The following is a 13,146-nucleotide window of genomic DNA, read 5'->3' as shown; positions in this document are numbered from 1 at the left end:
AAGTTTGCAGAACCTGATATTGTATTTACTTTTGCTTTCAACATTGTCAATTTGGAAAAGTATTTTTTATTTATTAGTATTCTGTATATAGTTGCACTGTCTGCTAGACATAGATAATTTTTGTTCATTTTTTAATCATCCAATGTATGAAAATGATCTATGTTTCTTCATTAAAAGAAAATAATTACAATAAGAAAAACAACACTTAAAAATAAAAAAGTTACTAATAAAAACATGAAGACAAATAAAAGAAAATAACAACATTAAGTATAGATATTCTCAAAGTCAAAAGAAATACTTAAAGGTCCATCAACTGTGTCAATCTTCTCTTTGGGAGATTCAAAGAAATCCACCACATCCAAATTTGTCATATGGGATGAGTCAAATATGTCATTATCATGGTATGCAAAATTTGCTTCCACATTTTTCTCTTTTTCCTTCAAGGAGATTTGATAGGGCCAACTAAGTGTTTTGACTTATGATAGGTATATGACCAATGTCCAGTTATTCTACATTAGAAACATTCATTTTCAACACTTTTTGAACTTTTATCTTGTTGAGTTTTTCCTTTGTGGTCATCATTTTGTGTGGTTCTTTTGAAAATTTGAATGATTAGAACAATCACCACGAAAATAATTATTATTTCTTCCTCTGCCACGATCATGACCTCGACCACGATTATTAACATTCACAACATTCACTTCAAGGAATGGTGTTGTTTCATATGGTCGAGATTCGTAGTTTTTTCATCAATAACTTGTTATTTTGTTCGGTTATGAGAAGACGTGAAATTAATTCATAATATTGTTTAAAACATTTCTCTCGATATTGCTGTTGCAGAAGCATATTTAAGACATGAAATGTAGAAAATGTCTTCTTTAACATATCAGCATCAATAATTTTCTCTCCGCATAACAACAATTTTGAACTAATTTTAAATAATGCGGAATTTGTAATCACTTACTGATTTAAAATCTTATTGCTTTAAATGCATCCACTTGTAACGAGTTTTAGAAAGAATAACTATTTTTTGATGATCATACATTTCTTTAAAAAAATTTCACAAGATACGGTGATCTTTTATTGTAAGATACTCTATTTTTAATCCCTCGTGGAGATGATGACGAAGAAAAATTATAGTTTTTGTTTTGTCCGGATTGGATATCGTATTTCCTTATTTAATTGTTTTTCCCAAATTCATAGTATCTAGGTAAATTTCGGTATTGAACACTCATGACAAATAATTATTGCCATTAATGTCAAGGGTTGTGAATTCTAATTTTGTAAGGTTTGTTATCACATAACTATCACAAAATATGGTATTTATATTAGAATTTTAATATGTACTAAATATGCAAAATAATATTTAATTTATTAATTACAATAAAGAGGAAGAAAATCGACCTACTTTTAGAATCTACGATGGAAGCAATAGAAGCTCATGCTGATAACGTGTTGTGAAATTGAGGAGCACAATGGATATGGAGAAAATATAATATAATAATATATGTTTAAATATAATAAATAAATAAATACAATATGATATAATAATAAACTAAAATTATAAAATAACTAAAATTATAAAAATTGGGCAATATAGAAATTTAAGTGGAATTTTGTAGTGGATTAACCCACCAATGTGTATGACTTTAAGATCTACTAAATGCCACTATTTATGGATAAAATGAATGTGGTCTTACCTAAGCACCAAACATGAATAACTAAAGACACATGGACAATATGAATATTGACACATGATTTTTAGGACACTATGCTTTCTATTTATTTTTATAATATTTATAATAGTTTCTAAATAAATTTAAAATAGTTTATATTGGAAAGTTACAACTAATTTTATGATTAATAATTATGTTACATGTTAAAATACGAATCCAATTAGAATTTGCTTAAAAAATCTTTTTTCTGGAAAGAAAAAAAAAACCTTAAAAGAATTTGCCGTTTTCAAAATTTCTACCAACATAGCCCTTCTAAAATAAAATAAATTAAAAGAAATAAAAATTATGCTAAAACTATAATAATCACATATATTATTTTAACTACCTACCGTTAATACTATTTTAAAATCTAAGTTATTAGACTTCAAATATATAATATAATAATTTAAAATCCCAAATACAAACGATTACGATCCAATTATAATAATAACTCATTTCTACAATCGTACCTAAATTTTTCATCTTCCTTTAACTCTCACGTGCTTCGCGCCACCCTATTTTACTTCTTCAAGATGTGTGCTCATCCCGGTTCAGCTTTTTAGTATCGCCGCCGCCTCTCTTCCGTTCAGTGCTGCCCTGCCGTCGTCTTTCGCCGCCGCAGCAGACACCCTCCTAGCGGTTTTGCACCGATTTCCACTATCTTGTTGTTACTGGTATTCTCCTAATCTCTATCTCTGTCTTTCGTCTTACAATAGCCGGATATCAACGAAGAAAAGAAAATACAAAAGAAAAAAAGAGTCTTGCGGCGAATTGGGACGTGGGTGTATCGCCAATTTGAAATTCTCTTGGATTAATCAATACAATAACCAATGATATTTAAATTGACCGGAAATAAGAGCCCTCAATATGCTTTGTATTTCATTTACTTGATTTACGTAGGCTTTTCTTTCTTATTCTTTTTGGAACTTGATTTAAGAAATTATAGCCAATGTTCAGGATAAACTAGATGTATTTCAGACCTTTAGGATGAAATATTTGTGTTGGATGTCTAATATCTTCTTGTTAACAGCAAGGATGGTACGTCTGGGTTATGTTATGTTCTGTGTGGTTCTTTACCTTCTAGGTTTCTGAGTGGCAGTGAGGGACTTACGCATTTTATTTATGATTTTGTCCAGGTTGCATTTAGAACCTGTAAGTTTCACTTGAATATTCATAAGCCTCATTGATTTGGTTGCCTCAAACTTACCATGACGGATTCCACGTGAGCTCACTCTTTTCTTCGCTTGTGCAATTTCTCATATGTTCATTGCAAAACATTACAATTGAAGTAGAAGAAAAAAGAACTTTTGATTTAGAATTTTCTGCCTAACGCAGGTCGAGGATATGTGTGAAGAATTTACCTAAGTACATAGATGACAATCGCCTTCGTACCTTGTTCTCTGAAAAAGGAGAGATTACAGATGTTAAGCTTATGCGGACCAAGTATTATTCATACCCGAATCTCGATTCGTTTGAATGTTTTTGCCTTTGGTTGTGTCATTTTTATCCTTACAAGATATCATTCATAATGACTTTGCTTCGTAGACTTTGATTCTGGTATGCTATTTTATTCTTAATTTTTTATTTTTGAAGGGATGGGAAGAGCCGACAATTTGCTTTCATTGGGTTTCGCACGGAACATGAAGCTCAAGAAGCGATACGATACTTCAACAAATCTTTTATCAATACTCACAGGATCGCTTGTGAGGTCTGTTATATTCTCTTCCCCTGTATCAGTTTTTCCCCCTTGGTATTTTGGATTCTTGGTGATGTTTCATATTTTTGCATTTGCTTTGGGAAAATTTTCTGCTTGTGAACTTAAAGGATGTAATTATATGCTGCTTATTTTTTTCATTATTTCTTGCTATTCTTCTTGAGAACATTATTATATATGCTACGGGCTATTTGTTCATTCACTAGCTTCAAGTGCTCAAATGAAAATGTGGAAAAGTATTGGAGTTTTAATTGAGTTATAATGAAGATATTCTCTAACAGAATTTAAGAGTCAGTAGAAAACTAGAGGGTTTCAGGATTGTGGGAGTTTAGAAGCATCTCCAACACCTTAGGTTTGTTGATGGTTCCGTTGGTTTAGTGTATCAGTTTTTAGTTGCCCCCTGAATCCTAACGCTCTTTGATTCCTTGAGAATGTCCAAACCTCAGTACAATACTTTCTACAATTTTTGCAAATAAAGTGTCATTTAGCTTTTGTGTGGCATTTGTTTAAGGAGAAGACTATTTCCCTTTAGTTATTTTGATTACATGTGGTAAAACTGCTATTTGTTGGATGGAGAGGAATAGAAGGATCTTTGAAGAGAAGAAATTTAGTTTTCATGGATTTTTGGGACCGTATTCATCTACCTAGCTACTAGTTGATGTACTTTTTCATTTTTTGTTTTGTTTTTGTAATTTGCCTTCTTCTTCCTCTTTTTTTTTTCTTTTTGATAATTGGTTGCCATTGAAGCTCTGTGATGGCTTGGGAGGTGGCTTATCTTCCTCTTTTGTATTTGAGCTTTCAGTGGTGTATATTTTGGTTTCAATTAGAAAAAAGGAAAGAAAGTGAAGTGATTATCAAGGTGGGTTTCGGACCAATTTGTGTTGCAATGCCAATGCCTGGTCATTTTGTGAAGTTCGTTGATTATGCATTCTGTATATGAGATCTTTAGTCGGAATCATAGTCTTTTATTAAGTTGAGTTGTTTTGCTTGTGTAAACATAATTAATTAGAGTGCATACGTAGTGAAGAAATGTTTCCTAAAACCCTCGGACTGTGATTATTACTAAATCCTGCTTTTTTCCCCCCTAGAGTGCATGGAAAGTTGGGGATCCAAAAATTCCCCGACCTTGGAGTAAACATTCTAAAGCAAAAAAGGGCACTAAAGATGAAATGAAAGTAGAAGATGACAAAAGTTTAAGCTCTTTGGGGTCTAAAGAAGAGGGAGACAACCTTAAATTGAGTATTCAAGATGATGATCCTAAAATCCAAGAGTTTCTTCACGTGACACAGCCTCGGATTAATTCAAAATTGTGGGCAAATGACATTTTGATGGCTCCAGAAGCTGATCAAAATGGAAAAGGAAAGGAGAAACCAAGTCAAATGAAAAAGATTGACAGAGAAAGACTGGAGTTGGTGAATGTTGATGGAGATAAAGCTGAGGAAAAGCAAACTTCATTGCTTAAAAACTCTGCTCATGATGATAAAATTTCAGATATGGTACATTTTGAAAGCAGGGCGACGAAAAATTGGTCAGATTCAGAGACTAGTGACAATGATAATAATGATGAGGATGCTCAAAATGAGGATGAATCTATAAAGAAAAAATTGGAGAAAAAGAATGTTCAGATGGTGAATTCCAAGTCACCTCTAGAATCAAAGGCCAAAGAAGAGGACCATTCCAATCATTGGGATGAAGTCGCAGATGTACTTCACATGGAGAAGTCCTCATCAACTCTGGAAGATAAGAAGGATGAAATGCTGGAGAGTGGTCGACTCTTTGTTCGTAATCTTCCATATGCAGCAACGTAACAAATCCTTTCTGCAATCTTTCAACTGTGCCAATTCTTTGTTTTTTTGTTTTTTTTAATCAATTTATATTATATTCATGCAAATTTACTGTAATTAATTTTTTTTAATTGATATTTTTTGAACTTTCATCATCAGCGAAGAAGAGTTAGAAGAGCACTTCCAAAAATATGGCACAATCTCAGAGGTGCATCTTGTAGTTGATAAAGATACAAGACGTTCTAAAGGCATTGCTTATATCCTTTACACTCTTCCAGAATCTGCAAAAAGGTATTTGTTTAGTGAATGAAAATGGTTTATTAGATTCATTGTTCCTACTTGTCTTTATTTGTCTTGACATATTGTATTTCTTGGGGATTTAATGGCCAATTCGGGGATGTATAGTTGATCTCAACCTCGTTAAAATTTTTAAGTGCCGCTTCATTGGACTGGGTCTAATTTGAAGATCTTTGAGAAAAATTGAAAATTGAAAATATGAATATTTTGAATGGGACTGGTCTAATTTGAATATCTTTGAGAAAAACTGAAAATTGAAAATATGAATATTTTGTAGTGATTTTCCTCTTCTTTCTCGCTCTCTTTTGAACTTCAGATTTTAAATTCAAATAAGAGAACAGGAGTATGCTTGGCTATCTGCTTGTCACTTGTACATTCTTGAAACAATTGGACCTATTAAGAAAAAATTTCAATTATATTTTAACTGAAGGGCACTTGAAGAATTGGACAATTCAATATTCCAAGGGAGATTATTGCATGTCATGCCTGCTCAACTAAGGAAAACAGTCGAGAAACCAGAGTAAGTTCCATTAGTGTACTCTGTGCATGGATTGCACAAATTTGAATTCTATTGCTATTTTCATTTCCCCTCTGTTTAATCAAATATGTTTAATGGAGAATGTCGCTCACTCATTAGGGCAAATATTTTAGAGGGACAAAGGTCAAAATCCTTCAAGCAAAAGAGAGAGGAAGAGAGAAAATCATCTGAAGCTAGTGGCAATACAAGAGCATGGAATAGTTTATTCATGCGCCCTGATACGGTATGACACCCTAAGCTGTGTCTTCTTTCCACTTGCTTAGATCTTTATTTTCTTAAAAGAAAAAGTACAAAATACATAAGTTGACTAGTCGTTTGCTGTATGGACCAAAACCATTGCATGAGTGAATTTAGAGTAGGAGACATTTTCTAAGAATTGCAGAAAGAAGATTCAGGGCATTTTTGACATTCCATTTAGTATAAGCACCACTTTTAAGTCATTTTAGATAATCAATCTCTCAAGTATTTCTTCAAACATAGGTGTTTTTTTTTTCCTTTTAACAAAAATGTATCCCACTTTTTAAAGGCTTTTATTTATTAAAATTTTAAAATACTTTTTTTTTACCATATAAAATCACTCAAAAAGCTATATGAAACACACTTTAAATTAACATTTTTTTCAACGATACTTAATGAAAAAGTGATTTTTATTTAACAAACATTTCTCAATACATTTGAAGTTTGATAACATAATATGGAATATAATGCTTTCTACCACCTTCGTATTTATAAACAATAAATTTCTGTTGTGAGCTTGTGGCAAGCTTCTTGATGTCTTCTTTTATCTGTAGGTCGTTGAAAACATTGCTAGAAAATATGGGGTTAGTAAGGGTGAGTTACTGGACGGGGAGGCTGATGACCTTGCTGTACGAGTTGCGTTGGGTGAAACTCAAGTCGTTGCAGAGACGAAGAAGGCTCTCACAAATGCTGGAGTAAATGTTGCATCTTTAGAGGAATTTGCTTCTGGAAAAGCTGATGGACACAAAAGGAGCAATCATATTCTTCTTGTGAAAAACTTGCCTTATGGTTCTTCTGAAGGAGAACTTGCAAATATGTTCGGAAAATTTGGGAGTTTGGATAAAATCATTCTTCCGCCAACAAAGATATTGGCCTTGGTAATTGTTGCTTTATATGTATATATATTAATATTTATAAGTTAATGTTTCATAAAATTGTTGATTTGTCTGAACACTTGCATGACTGATCTTACAATAAATAATTTCATCTACGCCCACCACTCACCAGTTATGATTTATTCATGACTGTCTTTTATTAGCTGGACTGATTAAAGCAAATTTCAGTATTGGTGGCGCATATAAAATCTTTCAACTGTTAATGATATATTTATTTCGTTACTTAATTTTATCTTCTATCTTCTAACCTTTGAACTGCTTTACTGTGAGATTCAGGTTATTTTTCTTGAGCCATCTGTGGCCCGTGCTGCTTTTAAAGGCTTAGCATACAAGCGTTACAAGTGAGCTCATTCTCTTTTCTTCTATGTTGGAGACCAGCTGTTGTATTTTATGGCATATGCTTAATGGAATTGCATTTTAGCATGCAGATCTCGTCGATTGAAGAATATTATGCTTTCTTCACTCTCTAGATAGAAGCTGATTGATATTAATTTTTTATTGTTTTCATGTTATATAAAGCTAAAAACACTTTAATACCACAAATAACAATGGTATCTGACAAATTTCATAGATTCTTATTTTTTTGGGAATTTTACTATCCTTGGAAATTGGAGATTTTTTTTGGGAACCTTATGGAAAATGCTTATTGTAGTCATTTGAATTATGACATCTTTTTTCTAGTATACGGAAAGATAGTCATTGCAGTATAATTGACAATGAGTTGAGCTCTTTCCAGAAAAGATGTTTCTTAATTTGTTAAGCTTATGAAAGTTTTTGTTGTGTAACACGGATGGGGAAGGTGGTGAATATTTACTCATTTGCTGTCCCTTGGGTAGCAGTAATGACTTCATTTTAATATGGATTACGGATACTGTGGTCTTTTAAATTTAGTTTTACCTTTTATCAACAATGATGTTTAATGCTTGAATAATCCACAGCTGTTTTTTAGAGAACTTTGGCGTATATATTCTTATTATTTGTTTGTTTGAGTTACCCTTGTTTCACTTCGATCAATAGTTTTGTTGCACTTGACTTGGAGCTTTCCTTGTGCTTTGAAAACTTTGTTAAAAACTGAACATATTACATTAAAATGCTATCTTGTGCAGTTTATATGAGTTAAGTGTTCGCCAAATAAAATCTTGATGCACGATGCAAGTGCTACCTTTATTCTTTGCCCTCACTTTGAGAATAATGTCTTTTGTTATATTGTTCTCAAATTTGATATTATAGTTTTACATCTCTTATCATTGATGTGAGCATGCGGGGGAGGGTTTTTATTATTTATTTATTATTATTATTATTATTATTGCAAACAAAAGCATATCTCGACTGGTTAGGTATAAACTATTATATCATTTATCGAAAGGTAAAGGCTTGAATTTCCGCTCCTGTATGTTGTTGAACTGACTCGGAAAGAATAGTTGTTTTTTCTTCTTAAAGGTAATGGTTCTTTCATTTTGGCATTACACTAGGGATGCTCCGCTATATTTGGAATGGGCTCCTGACAATATTCTTAGTCAAAATCCAATGGCTGGCAATGTGAAGGACGAGAAAGTTGCTGAAGGTGATGCTAGGAGGGTGATATTGCAGCAGGCAGTGGAAGAAATATCAGATGTTGATTTGGACCCTGATAGGGTTGAGGTTTGTTTTGATGAGCCTCTCTCTTGTCCCCTTCTTTTTGTTGTTTTTATCCATTGTGATGGTTGATGATGTTGTCCTTTTGTAATTTACGTTGGACAATTGGTGATCACATTGTGCTCTATCTGGTTGTCAATGAAGAAAATGTGCATTGTTAAACGTTAACTCATGGTGGATGACCCCTCTTAGGCAATTATAGTCTAGGATGACGCCTCAGGCAATAATAGTTTACTTCATTGTTGATCTAGTTAGTTTAAATGCTGGAGAGTATGCTCCCTCATTACATCTGGTCCACACACCGTGATGCTGTCAGAACACATTAACGTGTAGGTCATCTCTCTCACATGTGTACACATGATGTCCATTTCTGACTATTCCTGTCAGCTGCAAATTTGGAAAATTTCTAATTGTTTTTTTTAGCCCTCTCTTGCTCATTTGGGAATAAGCAAGCGCCAGAATCATATAGATAAGTAAAAAATCTTGGTTTAATCATTTTGGATCTTGTATAATTTACCTTCCTAATCCGAGTGCTTTACACAAAAATCTCATTATCTTAGAGAGGTATTTGATACTTTTAGACAAATGCCTGTGTTCTTGTCCCTTGGTCATAAGGTGGAACAACAACATTTATCTCAAGATACTCATGGTTAACATGCGTATGGCGATTATTCAGCTTATTTCATGAGCCTTTTCTCTATTTTTTTGTACTACAAACAGAAAGTACAAAAAAATAAAATGAAGAGAAATAAATGTTGATGGTACTCGGTAATAGTAATATTTGTCCAGTGGGACAATATATATCTAAGCATCAACTACTTTTGCGTCTTGTATGCCGCGCCAAACATTTTCTTTAATTTTTTGAACATGGGAGCTTAGTTATGTTGTCTATCTAAGTCTATTTACTTGCTTTTAAGTTTTACTTCTGTTCTATTTTCTTCAGTCACGATCTCTTTTTGTCAAGAACCTCAATTTTAAAACGACCGATGAAAGTTTGAGAAACCATTTTAGCGAACACATGAAAGAGGGAAGAATATTAAGCGCCAAGGTATACCTTGATCTCAACAGTTCATTTTGTTGATCTCAAGAAGTTCAATTGTTTTTTAGTGCTTTATTTCTTGATTGGCAGGTTAAGAAGCATATAAAAAAGGGACAGCATGTCTCAATGGGTTTCGGATTTTTGGAATTTGATTCGGTGGAGACTTCCACAAGTGTCTGCAGTAATTTGCAGGTGATTGTGCTTTCAAAGCAATTTTTTACATTGCTCGTCAGTTTAGGAATAAATTAGATTTCTTGGTTCCTTTCTTTGTATCAGGGAACTGTTTTGGATGGCCATGCCCTCATCTTGCAAACGTGCAATGTCAAGAAGGATGATCAAGGGCAAAGAAAAGTAGATAAAGAAAAGAGTTCAACAAAATTACTTGTGAGAAATGTGGCCTTTGAGGCAACAGGGAAAGATCTAAGGCAACTGTTCAGTCCGTACGGACAGGTGATTGCTTCTTTTTGTTAATAATTCAGCTTTTTAACTTTGAAAGTAATATTTGAGAGAATTTGGAAGTTATATTCTAACTGGAGATGTCGCCAACTTTTATGATCGATATGAGGCAAAGGCTATTAACCTATAGAGATGGGAGCATGGTACCAGCTACCGCTGCCTCTATGTTATTTTCATGTGTGGATTTGTATCATTCAAGTTGAAATCTAATATTTACTAATTTTGTTTACTTTATTGCACTTGGAGATGATTTCAAAACCACACACTATAAGTACAAGATCCATACAAACCTTCATATTGTACCTTCGTCCACTTGGACCTGAACACAATTCTCCATCTAAAGCACCGTTATCCTCTTGTGAGTTTGGCATAGTTTTTAGTAGTGACAAGTGCTTTTAGCTATAACTTAAAGCACTTTTAAAAAATTTTCATTAGGAATTAAAAAGCGACTTAAGGGCAGTAAACTCAACAAAGATTTTGGATTTTCTTGTAACGATCAAATTTTATATCGAGTCATCTGTGTACGTCTCTGGTGATTCTTTTGCTCTTATAATATTTATCTTTTCTCAGATTAAGAGCTTAAGACTGCCAATGAAGTTTGGAAAACATAGAGGTTTTGCATTTGTGGAGTTTGTCACAAAGCAGGAGGCACAAAATGCATTTCAAGCGCTTTCAAACACCCATTTGTATGGTCGGCATCTTGTAAGTCTTGAACTCACCTTACGAATCAACAGCCGTACTTATTACTTCATTTGGTGCTTTGTTACAGCAGAGTGTAAAATCTGAGCCAATGACTTTTTTTTTTTGTTTTTTCCTTCCACAACTACCAGGTTTTAGAGAGAGCAAGAGAAGGTGAGAGCTTGGAAGAATTAAGGGCCCGAACGGCTGCTCAGTTTAGCAACGATCAAGATAAGTCTCAAAATCCAATCTTGTCCAAGAAGAGGAAACAGATGACCGACTTTGATGAAGATGAGATGAAGTTGTAAAGGACTTACTAATCATATTTAAGGTTCATGGTAGTTTAGAAGAAATATATGATCAATTTTGTTTTGTATTTTGCTTATTTGTTGTACCATATCTTGTTTTCTGGCCCCCTTTTTGGTTCATGGGAGCTGCATTGTCTATTGAATACAGGAACCAGTTAGCATTTTCCTCTTTTATACTTGGCTAAAGTATAGTTGAAGTTCAGGTCATTACATAATCTATGTTCTTTAATTCATATAACATTCGCCATTGTTCCTTTTTAATGTTGAAAAATTGTAACGAGGGGCAAAATAGATTAGGTATTTTGCATTGGTTTTTTTGTTTTTGTTTTTTGTTCTTTTTTGTTTTTTTGTTATTGTTGTTGTACAAATGGCCTTGTTTGGGAGCTCCAAATGTAAAATGGCCGCCCATAGAAAAAGTAATGGGAAGTGACTTTATGCTTACGTCATAAGAATGCGATATTATCGATTCGTCCCCGCGATGCATCCCTTGCGCCTGCCAATACGAATTTACTCAATCTTCAATGGTTCGTCACACGTTTCTCGATGCACGATCACTCGATATCTAGTTTCATAGTCACTCGATATGGTTGTAATCGACACGTGTATATTCGATCATATCTACTTCATATTCGATGCTCGATTACTTTGTACTCGATTATTTTGAATTCATAACTCGTTTGAAGGTCATTCGATATCCAGCTTCATTGTCACTTGATACGGCTGCAATTGACACGTGTATACTCGATCATATGAACGTTATACTCGATGCTCGATTATTTTGAATAGACATTCGAAGTTCATTATTTTACCACTTCCCACGAGCTCAGACTATTCTCTCTGTTCATTCGATTGTATATCTTTCGACGACAACACATCTACACTTGAAGCTCCACTATCTCTGCATCAGGTAACATTCTTCTCCTTGTTTGTAGTTTGACATCATTCACTAGAAACTTGACTATCATCAGGTAACATTCTTCTCCTTTTTGAGTTTTGGCATCATTTACTCAAAACTCAACTATCTTCGCATCATGTTCCTCGATATGCGCTTGCAGGTTACTCAATACTCGACCGACACGATTTTCATTTATGTTTTCATATCTTGCATGTTTAGCTGGACTTCGAGTTTATTTTGTTTTAGTTTTCATATTTTTGTTATTTCGGACCGTCTGGAGTTTAGGGTTTGAGTTGGATAATGCATGAAGGTGGAAAATCAAATCGAATGCTCGAAAATCGACTATCTAGTCACTTGTAATGTAGCGAGTAAGGGATACCATGTAGCATGTATAGGGTATTGAGAAATCAAGTATCTTGTATCGTGCATCGAGGAATGTGCATCGTGTATCAAGTATTGAACAAAATTCTTATTTATCTTTTTTTTTTTTTTGTTATTTTGTGCAATATGGCTAGACAATTCAAGATTCCTCCATAGGATCGTTTCCAAGGCCAAATGACCAACCTATCCTCTCACATTGGGATGACTAACAAGATAGTGAAAAAGAAGCTTACTCCCACTTGACTTGCCCTCTTTAGGAAGACTATATTTGGACGATTTGTGGACGTGGACATAAAGTTGCCAGAGTACGCTTAACCTCGGGATTTGACAGGCATCCCAAGTAATTCAGTCTTATGGTTCTTTATCTTCAACAATCCATTGATCCATTACATTTTATTGAGGGAGGTTGAAGACCATAAGAAGGATGCAATGACATTTTATTTGAATGGTACAGTTGTAACATTCACCAAAGAAGACTTCCTATTGGTGACGGGATTGTGATGGTCACTTAATTCAGTAGTTGTGAGAAGGGCTGAAGGAATTGGATCACTATGTAATAGGTATAAGGAGATG

The 13,146-nt window shown here is 33.7% G+C and overlaps 1 protein-coding gene across 1 annotated transcript; it reads left to right on the top strand.

Moving 5' to 3' along the window:
- Positions 1-1,976: 1,976 nt before the first annotated feature.
- On the top strand, positions 1,977-11,537 carry LOC120083326 (nucleotide/nucleic acid binding protein). The gene is made up of 16 exons (XM_039039034.2): positions 1,977-2,389; positions 2,852-2,937; positions 3,051-3,158; positions 3,309-3,423; positions 4,518-5,233; positions 5,373-5,504; positions 5,941-6,030; positions 6,148-6,271; positions 6,840-7,163; positions 7,458-7,522; positions 8,654-8,822; positions 9,760-9,864; positions 9,946-10,047; positions 10,132-10,305; positions 10,882-11,013; positions 11,142-11,537. The coding sequence occupies exons 2-16, from the start codon at positions 2,924-2,926 to the stop codon at positions 11,295-11,297; spliced, it is 2,526 nt and encodes an 841-aa protein (XP_038894962.1). The 5' UTR covers positions 1,977-2,389; positions 2,852-2,923; the 3' UTR covers positions 11,298-11,537.
- Positions 11,538-13,146: the final 1,609 nt, after the last annotated feature.

The sequence above is a fragment of the Benincasa hispida genome, chromosome 1 (assembly GCF_027475165.1).
Source record: "Benincasa hispida cultivar pf3 chromosome 1, pf3_genome.v1.1, whole genome shotgun sequence".
NCBI classification, from domain to species: Eukaryota; Viridiplantae; Streptophyta; class Magnoliopsida; order Cucurbitales; family Cucurbitaceae; genus Benincasa; species Benincasa hispida.
The sequence above is the reverse complement of the archived record's forward strand: the minus strand, read 5'-3'. Positions and strand labels throughout refer to the sequence as shown.